At 42.8% G+C, this 18,224-nt stretch overlaps 1 protein-coding gene across 3 annotated transcripts in view; it reads right to left on the bottom strand.

Moving 5' to 3' along the window:
- The window catches only part of TJP2 (tight junction protein 2), an 88,281-nt gene that overhangs the window by 49,052 nt on the left and 21,005 nt on the right, over positions 1-18,224 (bottom strand). Inside the window, exon 1 of one of the 3 annotated variants that reach the window (XM_034773396.1) lies at positions 5,267-5,378. The exons of the other annotated variants lie outside the window; for them this stretch is intronic. Coding sequence (XP_034629287.1) covers positions 5,267-5,329 — 63 coding nt within the window. The 5' untranslated portion in view covers positions 5,330-5,378. Of the gene's footprint in view, positions 1-5,266; positions 5,379-18,224 lie in introns of those variants that run through there. 3 annotated transcript variants of the gene reach the window in all.

Below are 18,224 nucleotides of genomic sequence, written 5' to 3'. Positions count from 1 at the left end.
GGGAGGGGGGAGGGGAGGCGCGCTGAGCACACAGGCCCTGCTCTAATTCTCCTCCAATCGGCGCCGCAAGCCTGGGAGGGGAGGAAAATTAGAGCGGCGCCGGCGTGCTCAGTGGAGGAGGTGGAGCCGAGGTGAGCTAGGGCGGGCTCCCTGGGCGGGGTTAGCTTCCGCGGGGGGGGGGGGGGGGGGGGTTTTTCCCCCGGGGGGGGGGCCCTGGGCGGGGGGGGGGGCTGGCTCCCCGGGTGGGAGGGGTCGCGGACTAGGTTAGCTGCTGCAGCGGGCGGGGTTAGCTGGGTGCGGGGGTGGCGCAAGGTGGAAGTTTCGCCTAGGGAGCGAAACTTCCTTGCACCAGCCCGGACTGTAGCATCACTATAACAACATTATGATAAACTGAACAATAAACATAGTTCACATGCTTGTGTTAAGCTAGTTATAGAAATGTAAGGTTTCAGTGGCATCCGAATGCAAGACTGTACTTGTTACATACCCTATTGATTTGCTGAGCTATCCTCATGGTAATAATATAAATAATTGTTTAAAAATAAATTGATATTGCAGAACATCTAAAAGCATCCCTATTTTTACCTCTAGAATAACTCAACTAGATTATTGCATGTGAAACTGAGGGTTATCCATAAAACCATTTAATGGTGGAACCAAGATATCCTGAGATAGGTCCATCTCAAATAAATATTCTGAATTAAGCAGAAGAACCCTGGCCATTAGACGACAACAAATAATTTCACAATAGCAGACAGAGTTTGCAGTGTCAGCTTTGGAACAGAGAACAAGGTGTAATTTCAGCCAACTGCTGAGCCTGGAAGCAAGTAGCACAGCTTAAAAAAAAAAAAAAAAAAAAAAAAAGCCAACAATTTACTTTCCCACAATCTCTTTGTGAAGCCTGGTATGACAGCATAACTGGATGACCCAAGTACCCCCTGACAAGCACATGAGACACTCAAAATTTCTCAAGCTTCATAAGTGACATTTTACCAGATAAGAGCCTTTGAAATGCCTTGTCAACACAGACTGAAGAAGAGAGAGTAAAGGGAAGACTAACATCATATACTGCATATGTACATTATTTAAACTATAACTGAATAATATATATGCATCTCACTTCTTGCAGCTATATCAAGAAACCATTAGGTCAAGACTATCTTGCCATTAATCTCTTTTGTTGCTATTGACTGTATATCAGCAGGACATCTTGCAAGGCACACATATTGTGGAGGGCTGTTGATGAAGCAAATATTGATAGTGGTATGTTTTTGGAAGATGAAGAAATTGGCTCATTTTTGTGCTGCCTGGTTATTTAGTATTACCTCTCTATTTTATTTTTAAAGTATTTGACAGAGGATCTGGAGTATTCAGAAAGGCACTTCTTGCTATTTTATAAATCTAAATAAATATATATCATTCATACATACCAAATCATACAGTGGAAGCTACGGGCATGAATTCATGAGCAGAATTTTCCTCTATGATAGGTATTTACAGAAAGATGTAATCAATGCTGGTAGGAAAAACACAGAACTCTGAGTTTATGTCTGGCGGGTGAAAGTATTTTCAAAATACTGTTTTAAAATGAATGTATTTGTATTGTAAGTCCACCTATTAATTCTGTCAGTGATTTAGGATTTTGAACAACTTTTTCAAAGAGATAGTTCAGTTAATCTGAAAGGAAATTTAAAAAAAATTCTACAATATCATTTACATAAAATCCCAATGAAGTTGCCTTACCCCTGTTGTACAAAGACCTTAATATGTTTGAAAAGCGCTCTGGTGCCTCCGTTGTTTTCTCTTTTCTCATGACTCATTGTTAGAAATACCTGGGAACTGTGGCCACCTTTTCTCTTTTTTAAATAAAGATCTTCAAAGGACAAGATATATGCATAAAACTACGAAAAGAAAATTTCAGATACATTTTTAGATTATTTTAAAGAACACAAAATGGAAAGATGATGCCTAAGATGCCTTTTTATCTAAGAGAAAAGTTATTCTGTCCATTAATAACCAGCATATGAGGAACATAATTAACAATGAGTTTTTAAAATATCATAAGTTAATATGCTCATGAAAGGTATCAGATTGATTGCACTGGAGACTTAAGTTTTATTCTCTGTCCACAAAATGGGACAACAGAAACACAAGCCTCCGAACATATTTTAAAAGAAAGAATCACCTTAATGGGCAAGAGAGTAGCTCAATCCTTCCATTCTTTCTGCCAGTTATAACGATAGTTTGGTGACATGGGAACCTGCGGCTGGACTGAGACCAACCGCCATTACGTAGTGTCTGCCATAAGTCATTATGGTGCTGTGCTGGATTGGAACGATGAGAAACTTTGTATCCCTGAGCCATCTAGTCCCTTCCTGCTATATATAAAACAAAGAGAGAGTGCAGTGTATTCAAAGAGTGACTGGCTTTCTAATCATAACTATTTCAAACAGCCTCTTCATTCAATGGATACCTGACAGTATCAAATTTTCCTCTGATGTTGACTCCACATCAGATACTGAAGGCAAAGAAAGTTTGTGGCACAGTGCAAATAAAGACAAAGAGTGAAATCCTGGTGCCACTGAAGTCAATGGAAGTTTTGCCACAGAATTCAACAGCTCCAGAATTCTACTCACACCAATGAAAGCAGTAATAAAATTTGTATCCATTTTATTAAACTCTTAATCTTTCTCTCCCATCAAATACTAATTTGACAGTAAATCTCACAATTACACTAAAAATCACTAGTCTAGCTTCGTACATGCTGAGCTCTGAAAATATGAGGACAACGGAAGTGGATTTGGTCCTCCCTGAACTCTGGTCAGTTACAGCTAATCAGTGTTGAAGAATTTCACCAGAAGTTAAATAAGCGTCACCAATGTACATGTAGTCTTTCTACAAATATAGGCAGTTTCCTCCTTGTGCTGACATCCTCTCTTGGTTGAGTGTGGGATGGGCATAAGGGAGCAAGTTTCACATCCTTGATTCTCGTGATGCATTTGCTCCAGCCACAGCCCATCCATGTAAATTAGAACAGTTTTGGGGCTGCTCTAACTTACCCCTGTTGGTGATGATCTCTAAGGGACCATGCCAGTTATGAAATGGTGTAGCACAGATGCGGTCTGCCCCTCCCCTAACTTGTGTCCTACACCACAGCTTGGGGGAAGTTGATGTGGGGTTTATGCCAGCTGAGAACTCTTCTGCAATCTGCTCTAGAGAAATTCTCGGTTGGCCAGTTAGGGCCCTATTCTGCCATCTAAATAGTTTGAAATGACTGGAAAAGAGATAAACTGTTCCATGATTCCCTAAATTAATGCAGAACTCCACAGGCCCCCTTAACACCTTGAACATGTGGTATTATTAGGTAAAATAATTCATGTAGAAAAATGGTTTCCTAAAATGAAAAAAAAAAATAAAAAATCTGAATTCTCACAGGCTGAATCATAGCTGTGCTTTCAGAACTGCTCTACGGCAGTTAATCAAAGTTTCCCATCACAGAACTTTTTTCTGAGATTTAAGAGTGGGCTATTGAGCTGAATCTCATCATAGAATGTCTTATTCCAGGAATAACTTCATTTTTGACACTGAAAATATGCACAATTGTTTTATTTATTTTAAGTGAGGAAAGCAATCGTTGTGCACAGTGCCAATCTCTAGATTTCAGATCCCAGAGCTACCAGAACAGACACTGTGGCTGTGCAAGGTCAAGCTTCAACACTCACCTTGATCTGTGTAGCTCAAATCGAGCCTAGAGGGACACAATTGAGCCTAGAGGGACCACTCCTAGGGATAAGATAATCAGTCGGTTTTCACAAGGGCTTATATGTCTATATTCAGTCTAGCAGCAGAGGTAACTGTAGTTATTTCTGCTACAGTGGCCCCCAGAGACTCCACATCAAGATTGTGCTAGGTGCTGTACAGACATATTGTGAAAGATCATCTCTTCTCCCAAAACTACAAACTTGATTTTGAAAGTTGAAACAGGTGGGTGCAGCAGACGACAAAGAGAGTAGGATGGGGAGAATAGGGTAACAGTAATGGGAGCACAGCATTACACAGATTACTTATGTATCTAATTTGAATGTTTCAAGGGTGGTTTTTATTTTATTTTTTTTAACACAGGAAGAAAACAATTATAGTTTATGTGACAGCTGATGTTTGTCCATATTACTATACTAACATATTATATACTTACTAAAAACAAAATACAAAAATCCTACCACAAAACATACAGGAAATGGTCTGAGACTACCAACTGATTCCACAAATCACTAAACAAGTTACTTTTTATTTACTGTGGCTGTTGGTCATATTTTAACTGGGGAACTAGAGATAAGAAACTGTATTTCACACTAATAATCACCTTAGCCCCCCAAGTCCCACAATCCATGTATACCAAAAACAAAAAAGAAATTTAATTGTACAACACTTAAGTCAGTTATTTTAGTTTGGGAGAGTGCAAAAAAAGCAAATACTTTTGCATGAATTGTGCAAATTATTTTCTTTAAAAAAAAATAAAGTTAATGGCTTACATGTACAGTAGTTCTCTACTCCCAGTAAGAACTATCTTTGTCCAGAGCACAAATAATATGTTTAAAAATATAGAATGCATGAAGTCAAGCAATTGAAGTTGAATCTCAGACCAAAAAAACAAACAAACCATAACATATTTTAGAGCATTCCAGGAAGGATGTTAATTACAACAAAGCTCATTAGGGTTTGATTTAACTGAAAATCCAGGAGTTTCATAATCCTTCAGCATTAACCCATGCTGCTGCTAAAGAGTTAGAAAATAGATCTACGATTGCTGGAGCAGAACAAATCAGCCTAACTCAGGCCCATAATAACTGGAAACTTTTTTTTCCTCATATCCACAATTCCTCTCTGTTTGTATTGTTTAAAGCACCATGCAAACATATAGTGCTATGAAATTAACAAAGCAAATGCATCCCAAAGAGAGTTTCACCACCAATGGGGGAGGAAAACAGGACCAGGGCAGCATTTATGTCAACAAAGGCAGGATATTGTTGTTACAAAAATTACCATTGTCAACAGTCAAGTAACTTTATAGTCAGCTTTTTATTCATTGAAAGACTTATTGCTATAGATGTAACTGTGCCTGCCAACTAAGAAAGTTCCAGCTACAGCAGGGCTGAGCAGATCAGCATCTCTGCTGTAGTCCCCTGAACTCCTTCCAGCTTCACAGAACCCCCTTAAACGAGAGGGGGAGGGAGAGAGAAATTATGCCAAAACAGAGCACATTTACCCCGAGCCATGCTGAGAGCTCCCGCCCAGGGTACAGCAAGTGATCTCCTCCTCTGGCCAGCATCTCTGGGGTATCGCACTTGGGAGGGGAGATGCAGACACACCCCACCCCCACCCCACCCCCCTTTTGGAGTGGCTTGTCTCTTAGCTGCACTTTGCTACTCTAAACAAACTCAGGCTCTTTGGGCCATAATTTCCTCGAGATCCCTCCCCCAGAACCCCCCGCACCCCCACCCTCCCCTGGGACTGTTAATCCCAGATCCACGATGCAACTGTAACTAACCCTTCCATCGCCAAGTGCGACCACCCTGGGGCAACACACTGTACTGTACGTCGCTACCATTTTCTGTGCAGGGGTGTCGCTTAACCACATACATCTCCCTGTTTCACAGCAGCTTTACCCTACGGGGAAGTGGACAAAAGAAGCCTCCCTGAGCTGAATGGAAATCAGGCAGGAAGGGAAGTAGGGATGGGTTGAGGATATTTGTTACAAACCTGTTCCCTCCCCCCTGCTGGTCCAATTGGTTTGCTCCTGGTGGAACCCTGTGCAGCTCCCATTGTAACATTTCTTCTTCCCCTTGGAAGTTCAGAGAGAGCCGCCTGCGGGGAATTAATTGTTCGCTTTACGCCTCACACGATGGGAGGGGGGAATGAATAACCCATTCAATGCACTAGCTCCAGAAATGCTGCCCGCTTTCAGATCAGGTGACCCCATTTCTAAGGAAGTTTGCAAAGTAATTAGACTGCTGCGCACAGAGACATACTGTCCATCAAGCCCTGGCCCCTGTCACACACTGAAGCAAGAAGAATAGCTGAGTCAGAGACAGAGAAGCTACTCATGAAATCCCATGCCAATAATAGGACTTTGAACTATTAGAGCCACCCCAAAAAATGACCTGAGAGCATTTCACAAACATTAACCAATTAAGCCTTACAATGACGCTGGGAAGTAAGGAAGTATTTTCATTCCCACTGGGTAGGGAAGTATTGTCATGCCTACTTCACAGATGTGGAAACAGGTACAGAGATGTAAACGGACTTGCCAAAGATCAAAAGGGAAGTTTGTGGCCCTATTTTTAGCAGAATATTTACACTCACCATATGAAAAGCCTAATCTAAATTTGATTGGTTATTTATAGCTTATGGGTGTTTTTTTTTAAATGACTAAGTCACTCAAAAGTTTCGGCACATCTCTAGTCTATAAAAACATTTCCCCATCTCTGCCTCCCTGAAAAACTCATTGTTTCCAGGACTTCCTTCCCATTGCCCAAAGCTCACTTTGAGTAGTCAAAAATAGCATCCACTGACTGTAATTAAATTTATTCCTCTCCCCTTCCACATCAGGGTATTCCTGGTCTGGGGATTTCTGTTTTCCTGATTTGGATCATTATACCTCCCTATCTGGTAAAACTTCATTTTTGAGCAATCCATTTATATCCCCAGTGGCTAGCATCTGATATATCCTTTTCTAGTAAAAGATTAATACTTTTTATTAAAAGGGAAAAAAGCTATTATGTATTCAAGATCTAAATGGGAAGACAGTGACTTTTAGATGGGTACTAGCATTCCTGCAATAGTGTCTAATCTTTTATTATACATGTTTTAGACAATTTCTGAATAATTCACTATTACCCCACTTTCCACAAAGTAATATCTTGCAACAGCAGAGATCTCAACATTATAGTTTTCGTGCCAAACACAGATATGTTATGCCTGCTTAAGTGTAGAAAGTTTGATTTTTCTTCCTAATAAAGTTTATCATCTAAAAATGTTACTTTTCTCCCCATCCAGAACAAACACAAATAAAACAAAACAAAACAAAAAACGCTTTGCTCATGGGCAGCTGTTTTATATGTAAACTTTTACATTAATTCAGAAATTGAATGGGCTAGTACAAGGATAAGAAAAGCAAGCAAGGAGAAATCTATGGCTAGCAGAGTTCAGAACTGTCACAGGGCATGGCTCCACTCCTGCCTTCTTCCCTGCAGAAACTGTATGGACTCCAGTGGTTGTACATTCACCATACCCTTTTATTTTATTTATTTCCCTCCACCATTTCTACAACAGCCCCTGTGAAAAATCTATTTACAGCACCAACTGTGCTTTTTGGCCCTCTCCCCAAGACCTGAGGGGAACAGAGGTCTCCCACTCTTGAGGCCTCCGAATTGCTGAGCTCAACTAGCCCTGATCCCCTCTCTCCTCTTTGGCATGTCCTTCCTGTCTCTTAATCAGCCTTGGTCTGATGAGGTAATTGGCTCCTTCTCCCATTTAGCTGGCCAGCCCCGATTGTCTGATTACCCCCATCAGCTTTCTCAAAGGGAACTAATTAACATCTGAATGATTAGAGTGCAGGCTCACCAGTTCACCCCCTGCACTATGTCACAGGACAAATAAGGAGTTTTAAGAATCCCAAGAATGGTATTGGTCCATTAGTAGATGGGAATGGTAGAATTCCCAATAATAATACAGAAAAAAACCCCAAATATTTATTGAACACTTCTCTGTTCTGCATTGGGTGGGGGAACAGATAATATAATCTCATCATATGCTGATGAGAACACTGTTAATGCCACTAGTATCTCAATAGGATGTTCAACAGAAGCTACTAAAGTTAGACATTTTAAAATCAGCAGGTCCAGATAACTTGCATCCAAGATTTTAAAAGAGCTGGCTGAGGATCTCACTGAACCATTAATGTGGATTTTCAATAAGTCTTGAAGTACTTTATTTATTTTTTTTTTTAAAGGGCAAAAGGAATGACCTGGGTAATGATAGGCCTGTCAGCCTGACATTGATCCTGGACAAGATAATGGAGCGGCTGATACAGGACTCAATTAATGAAGAATTAAAAGAGGGTAATGTAATTAATGCAAATCAACCTGGGTTTATGGAAAATAAATCCTGTCAAACTAACTTGGTATTTTTTTTATGAGATTACAATTTTGGTCGATAAAGGTAATAGTGTTGACATAATATATTTAGAAGTCTTTAAGCCATTTGACTTGGTATCACATAATATTGTGACTAAAAAACTCAGACAACATAAAATTAACATGGCACACATGAAATGGATTAAAAACTAGCTAGCTGATAGGTTTCAAATTGTAATGGTAAATGGGGAATCATTATTGAGCAGTTGTATTTCCTGTGCGGTCCCACAAGGATCTGTTCTTGGCCCCTTATACTATTTAACATTATCAATCGATGACCTGAAAGGGAACATAGAATTCTCACTGATAAAGTTTGCAGATGACACAAAAATTGGGAGAGTGGTAAATAATGAATAGGACAAGTCACAGATACAGAGCAATCTAGATCACTTGGTAAACTGGGCACGAGCAAACATGGGTTTTAATACAGCTAACTGTAAATGTATACATCTAGGAACAAAGAATGTAGGCCATACTTACAGGATGGGGGAGGGGGGGGAGAGACTATCTTGGAATGCAGTGACTCTGAAAAAGACTTTGGGATTGTGATGGATAATCATCTGACTACAAGCTTTAGCGTGATGATGTGGCCAAAAGAGCTAATGCAATCCTTAGATGCACAAACAAGGGAATCTAGAGTAGGAGTAGAAAGATTATTTTACCTCTATTATAGAACTGGTGCTAGGCATAAGCAGACTAAACAACTGCTTAGAGCACTGAGCAATTCAAAGGGGCCACCTATTAATTATTAGTATGTGGGGTGGGGGCAAAATATTCCTGCTTCGGGTCCCCAGTTGGCTAGCATCGGCACTGCCTCTATATTTGCCGCTGGTGCAACCATTGCTGGAATAATGTGTCCAGTTCTGGTGCCCACAATTCCAGAAGGATGTTGATAAATTGGAGAGGGTTCAGAGAAGAGCCAGAAGAATGATTAAAAGGATTAGAAAACATGCCTTACAGTGATAGACTCAAGGAGTTCCATCTATTTAGCTTAACAAAAAGGTGGTTAAGGGGTGACTTGATTACAGTTTATAAATATCTACATGGGGAACAAATATTTAATAAGGGCTCTTCAATGGAGCAGATAAAGATATAACATGATCCAATGGCTGGAAGCTGAAGCTAGACAAATTTAGACTGGAAATAAAGCAAACTTTTAACAATGAAGGTAAATTAGCCATTGGAACTATTTACCAAGGATTGTGGTGGATTCTCCATCACCAACAATTTTTAAATCAAGATTGTATTTTTTCTAAAAGGTTAGCGTTAGAAATAATTATGGGGAAGTTCTATGGCCTATGTTACACAGGAAGTCACAGGTTTCTCAACCCATGTGTTGGGACCCAAAATTGGGTTGCCAGAATATTTCGAAGGGTCATGTGGCAGCAGGGCCGTAACCAGGGCAGGGTGAGCTGGCCAGCCACCCAGGGCACAAAGCAGGGGGGGGGCAGGGGGGGGGGGGGGGGAAGAGAGAGACAGACAGACAAAAATATGAAAAAAATTGTAGAAGATAAAAGCCCTGCAGCAAGCATAGTATTGCCACCCTTACTTCTGTCCTGCTGCTGGCAGTAGCACTGCTTTCAGAGCTGGGCTCCTGGCCAGCAGCCTCCACTCTCTGGCCACCCAGCTCTGAAGGCAGTGCTGCCACCACCAGCAGCGCAGAAATAAGGGTGGCAGTATCATACCATGCCTAGTTATAGCACTGCGTGGCAGCTCCTGTCCCATGTGGCTGTCTGGGCTCGCCTCCCTGCTCCAGGGACTGCAACTTCTGGGGTCCTAGCACCACTCAGGTTTGGCCCAGCTGTCATGACAAAAGCAGTCTGAGTAGGGTCCTGAGCCCAAAAAGATTGAGAACCATTGGACTAGATGATCACAATGGTCCCTTCTGGCCTTCGAATCTATGAGAAGAATGTAGATCAGCAACGTTTATAGAACACAAAGCTAAAGCTGGTATGGTCTGCAGTGAAAGAGCATATTTTCTCGATAGTATATTCAGAAACTTGCTGAAACTAGAAAGGAATGTACAGAAGCTTTGAAAAGAGGGAGCCTGATAGAAATCTCACTGCTTGATTCAGAAAAAGGGACTGTAATTTTCTCTCTCTAGCTCTATCATTCAACCACCAGAGCAACGCAACTCCAGGAGGATGGGGCAAGAGTTGGTTGCAAAGAACTAAAGCTTCAAAAAAATTGCTTCCCCCCTATGCCTACCCCAGACAGAGAGGCCTGCCTGTGCATATAAGATGCACAGATAAGGGAAGAGAAGACAACAGCTGAGTAATACAGGGAGCGTACAGATGTAATAACACTTTAGAAAAGTGCAAACAGCGTATTACTTTGTTTGATGTATGCACATGCTTACAGAGAAAACAGGAGGATTTCCTGTACACCAGGGGTTCTCAACCTTTTTCTTTCCGAATCCCCCCCAACAACATACTGTAAAAACACCACCGCCCTGCAAGGGGCAGGGGCGGCTCCAGGCTTCAGCTGCAGGTGGTGGTGGTGGAAGGGCTCTGGGTTTCAGCTACAGGTGGGAGCTTCTGCCCCACAGGGCTGAGGGGGGTCTCGAGGACTTGGGGCTTCTGCCCCATGGGGCGGGGGGTGGCTTGGGGCTTTAGCCCCAGGGGGCAGCTTCTGCTAGAGCTCTGGGGTTCTGCCCCACAGGGAGCCGGACTCAGGCCTTCTGTCCGGGAGAGCAGGGAGTGCTGAGGGTCAGGGCTTTAGCCCCACAGGGCAGGGCTCAGGACTCCAAGCTTCAGCCGCCGGGTACTGGGGCTCAGGGTGGCCCTGCTTGGCAGACCCCCTGAAAAGGCTCACAGACCCCCCAATAAGCCGTGGATCCCGGCTGAGAACTGCTGCTGTACACCAAGCCTTGTAACCCAATTCTTCTCTAGTTTAGTCTCCAGACCCTTCTTTCTAAACTACCCTTCACAGAGAGCACTGCTATGCAGCAGCACCCTGAAAAGGCAAGATTTGTAATGAGGACTTAAATTCAGAACACACACTTGTCTTCAGCTCGTTTCATTGGAGAACAACAAAGCAGAATTGCAGCCAAATGTTTTATAGAAGCAATGTCCAATCTTTTCATCCTGAGGGCCAAACTTATTTCAGGAGGCCCATCATCCCCATCTCTCATTTTCTGTACTGTAAAAAGAAGAGAAATCATCTGCAAGTTCCCTGCCAGGAATTTATGTGGTGGGGGTGGGGGTGCTAAGGGGAGGGTAAAGAATCCCCAACAGGCATAGAGCATGGGGCTTGTTAAGGGCAGGAATGCGGCATGCTCCAGCTATCCCTAGCCAGCAGGTGGTCCCTTGGGGACCATAGCAGCTAGCACAAGTTAGAGAAGACCCCATGCTGCTCTCAGCTTCTCTTCTTTTCCCTCTCTTGGACTACCCTGGGTGGAGGAGGGTAGCAGATGAGAGGGGAGCCATCCCTTGTTAGGCACTCTCCTAAGCTGAGGAACAGCTAGTCAAGCTCCTACCTTGCTCTCCCTAGCTCCCTTAGCCTGGCTGGTAAGCAGACCATGAAGTAGCCACAGCTACCATTCTCTTCCCTCTTCTGCAGTGCCAGGGATGTGCTGACCCGGAATGGCAGGGAAGGGACAGCAACCACGCAGATCACTCCTGGCTCACCACAAAGCTGCTATGGAGGCAGCAGGGAAAGCAGTGGAGCAAGCAGTGCTCCCAATCTTCCCCCCATAGTGATAAATCAAAGCTGAAGCAAAGCCACAGGGTCTGAGGGCATGTCTCAGGGAGCACATTTTAAACATATAGGAAGAAAATGTGTCTATCCCTCACAGTTGCCCTTGAAGGCCCCAATTTAGTGCCTGGAGGACCATAAGTGACTCTCTGGCCACAATGGGATCCATTCTGTATCATAACTAACACACCCACCCACCCCTAAGCCAAAATATAAGCCACTGTCAGCTGCACAAGTAGGGCTTCTCCTGCACACTTCCTAACACCACAGTTAATTCTCCCTCTCACAGGGCTCAGTGCCCTGGGGACCTGCGAAAGAGAATATTCTGAGGCAGAGCAGCATGCCTGCTGGAATGTTACCTAACTCTCTGAAAATCATTAAGTGGGAACACTTGCCTGTCCCACAGAATACTGCAGTGGATAGGGTTATGCAAGAGCAGAACTACCATTTCAAAATAATAGTAAAGCATTCTCGTTGTCTGTTCTAGAGGGGACAGAAGTGATATCTGTGAACCACAGCTTACACAATCCAGTCATTATTTTACAGGCCAAAGAAGACGAAGAGGCCACCGCTGCAACTCCATGTGCACAGGGGCATTGCAAGGAGTGATATTTTAAAATCAATCCCATTCCTGGGAGAATTAAACATCACTGAACTATATGACAAATGTGCAAACAACTCTCTCCATAACCACATCTCCCATTGTGCTCTCTAGTTTAAATACACAAAGCAGACATTGAATTTGACCACGGGCAAACAATCTACATTCTATGCAGCAACAATTTAGAGAGATGACTTGCTAGAGCACATGATCATGAGAAACCCATTATTACTTCTGCAAATTATCAAATATTACTGTGAATGAAGGAATTGTGCAGCCATCAGCTTCAGCAAGAACACTCCAGACTGTAATATTTTAACATTAGTTTTAATTTGTATCTTGTAGTAATCAGCACACACACAAGTATCCCCCATTGACTGGCGACTGGTTATATCAGGGGTAGGCAATCTATGGCACATGTGCCGAAGGCGGCATGCGAGCTGATTTTCAGTGGCACTCACACTGCCCGGGTCCTGGCCACTGGTCCGGGGGCCTCTGCATTTTAATTTAATTTTAAATGAAGTTTCTTAAACATTTTAAAAACCTTATTTACTTTACATACCACAATAGTTTAGTTATATATTATAGACTTATAGAAAGAGACCTTCTAAAAATGTTCAAATGTATGACTGGCACGTGAAACCTTAAATTAGAGTGAATAAATGAAGACTCGGCACACCACTCCTGAAAGGTTGCCGACCCCAGGTTATACTAATCAAAACCAAGTGGTTATTTGTTGTGTTATGAATTAGGCTGTATTTTATTATTTCTGAATTGTGCCTTTTTCCTGGATTTTCTGAAAACGTATTTATGTATTTTTACATGTAATATTTATGTCAATGTCATGACTACTAGGCAGTGATATATAATGGTAAAATCAGGGGACTAGGAACACACTTCAGTGACAGATGCCAGTGTGACATACCAGGGTACAATCTAGACTAGTGGTTCCCAAACTGGGGTTCGCAGAACATTACAGAGGGTTCGCCAGAAAAAAAAAATCACTAATGGCGGACAGAGGACCCCGGATATTGGAGATAGCAGGTGGGACCAGGTTGCAGGGCAGACACCCCGAGCCCCAGGGAGAGCGGGGCCAGGTAATTGGGGCTGGCAGCCTGAGTCCCGGTGGTCAGCGCGGGAACCGGCAGCCCAAACCCCAGCGCTCCACGGGGGCCTGGCAGCCTGAGCCCCAGGGAGAGCGGGGCTGGGCAGTTGGGGCTAGCAGCCCGAGTCCCGGTGATCAGCATGGGAACCGGCAGCCCAAACCCCAGCGCTCCACGGGGGCCTGGCAGCCTGAGCCCCAGGGAGAGCGGGGCTGGGCAGTTGGGGCTAGCAGCCCGAGTCCCGGTGATCAGCGGGGGAGCTGGCAGCCCAAACCCCAGCACTCCCCATGCATGCCTGGCAGCCCAAGCCCCAGGGAGAGTGGGGCTGGGCAGTTGGGGCTGGCAGCCCGAGCCCTGCCCCCATCAGTGGGGGAGCCAGCAGCCCGAACCCCAGCCCGAGCCCCAGGAAGAGCGGGGCCGGCAGTTGGGGCATCCATCACACTGAGGAAATTTAAACTTAAATCCCTGAAAATATTCATTTTTAGGAGGGAGTTCACGAGATTTCACAATTTAGTGACAGAGGTTCGCGGGCTGTTAACGTTTAGGAACCACGGATCTAGACTAATGAATAGCTGTGTGACCCCTACTCTCTAACCTGAGGTGCCCTTTACAATGCCTTGCTGCTCACAAACAGCCTTCAGCATGTAAGTCGCTCCCAGCTATGTTTCTGTGTGTGCTGCACCCAGTCAGCTACACTTTAGCTCTTACCAGCCTTAAAAAAAAAAAATCACCACAAGGTGACCCCAAAACACTCCCAGTCTCAGATTTTCCCCAGAAACATACATGTCCTACACTGCCCAACCCTCTCCTGGACAGTACAAATACATTCCCTTTAAGGGAATAATATGCACACAACTTGTTACCCCAAATGAGGTTACCCAGACACTTCAATTTGAACACACTGGATTAGATAAAACAACAAAACAAGTTTATTAATTACAAAGAGAGATTTTAAGTAATGATGCATAAAAGTCAGAAATGGTTACAAGAAAAGGATAAAACTCTTACTAGTATCTATTTAAGAAACTCTCTTAGTTGCAATAAAACTCTCTCATCTCCAGCAGATTACTGGCCAAACTCTCTAGGTCAGGATTCCTCCATCAGAGTCCAATTACTTCTCCCCATTTGTCTCTTTAGGTGCAGTGAATGCGAAGGGCAGAGAGCGAGAAGGATGCTTAGGGGTGTTTGTCCCTCCTCTTTATAGTTTCAGTCCCTCTCCTGAAAAACACTTCCAGCTGAGAACCAGGAGCCAAAGAGTCTATGTGGAAGGATATTCCCTGCTTGTTTTTTCACCTGCTTCAACTTCCTTTGTATTCCCTTCCTGCTTGATGACTCTGTTTACTGCTTAAATGTAAATTAACCAGAGCACACATTCCTTTGTTTAGGACAGACCTGTTTGCCAACTTCTGCTTGGGTAGGGCTGTGGGGTTTGGAATGTGTGTTAATAACACCATACAGGGGGATCTTATAACTTCATATACTATGTTGACACACACATTTTACCAGGACAATATTGACCAGCAATTAATGAGTTTTCAAATCATACCTTACAAGGCATACTTTGTACAAAGATAATTACAATAGTGCGTAGGGTGTGACTACAGGGGTGTATTCTGTCACAGCTGGACATTCAGCACTTGTGAGAATTAGACCACTTATTCGGGCACCTAAATAAGGATTTAGGAGCTTAATTTTAGGCATCTAGTGTTAAAAATCTTAGCCCAGAAGATCTGGGTTCTATTCCCAGCTCTTCCACAGATTCCTATACAATCTTGGGCACATCAATTGTGTCTCTCAGTTTCCCCTAGCCCCATTTTATGGATAACACATACCACAGTAATATTATTTAAGATCCTCTGATGAAAGGTGCTATCAATTATTTTCTAATACCACCATGCTATTAAGCTCCCTTTCCCCACATCATAGCTTTTTCAAGGTGATGGCAAACTGCATTCCAAGTTACACATAAAACAGTTTGTCTAGCCTTAATGATTGAAAGCGATGGATTTATTAATATCTTTTATAGCGATTTGAGGGGTGGAGGAAATACAGTAGAATGAGCCTTCAGCACTGCTTAGAGGATTAGCTAGTGCAGGAATGCCCAAACAGGTGCAACATACAAGCTACAAGACATAGCATACTGAAGCTGTACTCAGCTTTAATGCAGAGATTACAGGTCCCAGTGTACAATGTTTGATATTGTTCATCACACATCATAATCGGTTGTCTCAATGGGATAACAGTCACTGTAGAACTACATAGGGCACTTGTGGCTACCCCTAGTCTGGCTTCTATGACTACAAAAAAACCACCACCAAATATCTACACATTTTCAACTCTGCTGGGAAAAGCAGGTTATTCTCTTTCAGTGTAGAGATGCAACACAAACGGAACTGAAAATTTTAAAGGAGTTTAGATTAATGTAAGCTTAGAGTGAGAAAGTGTGCTAAACTTTACGATGAATTGTGACTGGCACTTGATTACAGTTCACAAAGTGAAAAATTATTTCAGCCACTGTGACAGACTAAATTAAAAACCCACTGCAGAGAGATCACTACATTAAGAACAACATTATATTTTAAAGAGCAAGATACCAAACCTATCAATTCATTTATAGTGCTAGTTTAGAAGTCTTTGGCTACTTTGTTTGCATAAGATTTTTAGCAGTGGGCCCAGAATTTTCTTATGCTAAAATACAATGCAAAACATCACGAGCACACAAAGCAAGAAGAACTGTATCTCTGCAAAAATAGAGATGAAATGCACAGAGAAGTACAGTGCCAAGCAACTGTTTACTCTGAATAGATTTTCACCTATTGTATAATGTTGAAATACATGCAATAGCATTCTGAACTGTAGCAAATGGGAGAGGCAGTACAGTCTACTGTACAATGGGCAGACCGCGGGCCAAACCCTAACTGCCAGATGCTTTTGAACAGACCCCCAAATCTTTTTATTTACTTATTATTATCATTATCATCATCATTGTTATTTTTTTAATTATCTTCTCTGGAGTCTGGACCTTGACAAAAAATAATTGACTACCTCTGGTCTACTGGATAGAGCACTGAACTGGTACTGAGACTTGGGATCTATTCCTGACTCTGCCACTGGCCTTTTAGATGACCATTCTGTGCCTCAGTTTCTCCATCTTAAAATGGGGTTAATGATACTGACCTCTTTTGTAGAATGCTTTGATATCTAGTGATTAAGCCAAGAGACCAGTATTATTATTATTAATCAATATTAAATGCACTGTACTACTAAAAATTCTGAACAAAAAGAGGAGCAATTTTAAAGCCACAATTAATATATGCTCTTCTCTCTGCAGAACCTCATTAAAAAGAGGACCTATTCAGCACTCATTTCACAGGCAAAACTCCCCTGGACTATTTTAGAATAGATGACATGAAAACATTGTGTTTAAAAATGATTTTGTTTCCATTGTGCATCTCCTGTATTCTTCATTTCTCTTCCACAGTTCTTGATTATTAATCACATCTGTTTGACATTAAGATCTTTGTCTCTTAATAGTTCGAGAGAAATGGCAATGGGAGTTGATGAACTCAAGTTCCACTAATATTAAAAATCTTTTTCACAATAATCAATGTTTAAGTCACAAACAGAACAAGCAGACACCAGATGGAAAGAAAGATCCTGCTTTCATGGAGACTACCATATTTATCAAGGGCAAGTGGAGAGAAATACAGAAAGTATATGACATACAATAAAAAAAAAAAAAGCTTTGCTTGTAAAAAAACATCAGTTAAGGGGGAAAAAAAGTTCCAACAGGCTTTAGCAGCTCTTTAACCAAGTCCTTCCTTGACAGCATAAATCCACCTTCACAACTCTCTCTCCCCCCTTATCTGCTGTATCTCATCACATCACCCCTGCTGATTCAGCACATCCCTGTTGTTATCCTCTCCAAAGCACAGTGTAAAAATTATAGTTGCACCTAACCCTGCATAACCCCCAAAACAGGGGTAAGGAAATATTACCTGCCCTCCTCTTGCAGTTAATACCCCCCCCCCCACCAGCATAAAACTGTCTTCTCTGCAGCAACAGGGGTGTTGTTTCAGCCTTTTTATCCCCAGACCGCTGACTTCATCTACATCCTCACTAGGGAATTAAACAAACCACCCTTCACTTACGAACACCAGTTCATCTGAACTGCTGGGAGCCCAAACGTACATCAGGCTTCGGTAACTGGATGCATTTTCACGAGTGTGCCAGCAGAAAAAATGGGTCTGGTCATTGGAGCCTTTTCTACAATGGACTCCCATCAGTTCAACTGAACTGATGGCAGCAGTAGGGGATTTTCAATAGGCTAAACACCACAATGTAGACAGAACTTTACAGCGGAAAGCAGAATCTGCTTTTTTTGCCTGCCCAGGTGGGTGCAGGTTAAAACAGAACAGGGTCTTGTTCCTGATATGCAGTGCACAATGCCTTTCCTTCCCACGGGTGTTTTCAGGATTATGTTCTTAACACATAGTGCAAGGAGGGCATTCCTGCTCATCACCTCTCCACTGTCAGCAGGACCGGTGCAAGGAAGTTTCACGCCCTAGGCGAAACTTCCACCTTGCGCCCCCACCCCCCCCCCCCGCCGGCGCCCCCCCCCCCCCCCCC

This window comes from Trachemys scripta, chromosome 6 (assembly GCF_013100865.1).
Source record: "Trachemys scripta elegans isolate TJP31775 chromosome 6, CAS_Tse_1.0, whole genome shotgun sequence".
Taxonomy (NCBI): Eukaryota; Metazoa; Chordata; order Testudines; family Emydidae; genus Trachemys; species Trachemys scripta.
This window is presented reverse-complemented; position numbering and strand designations above follow the sequence as displayed.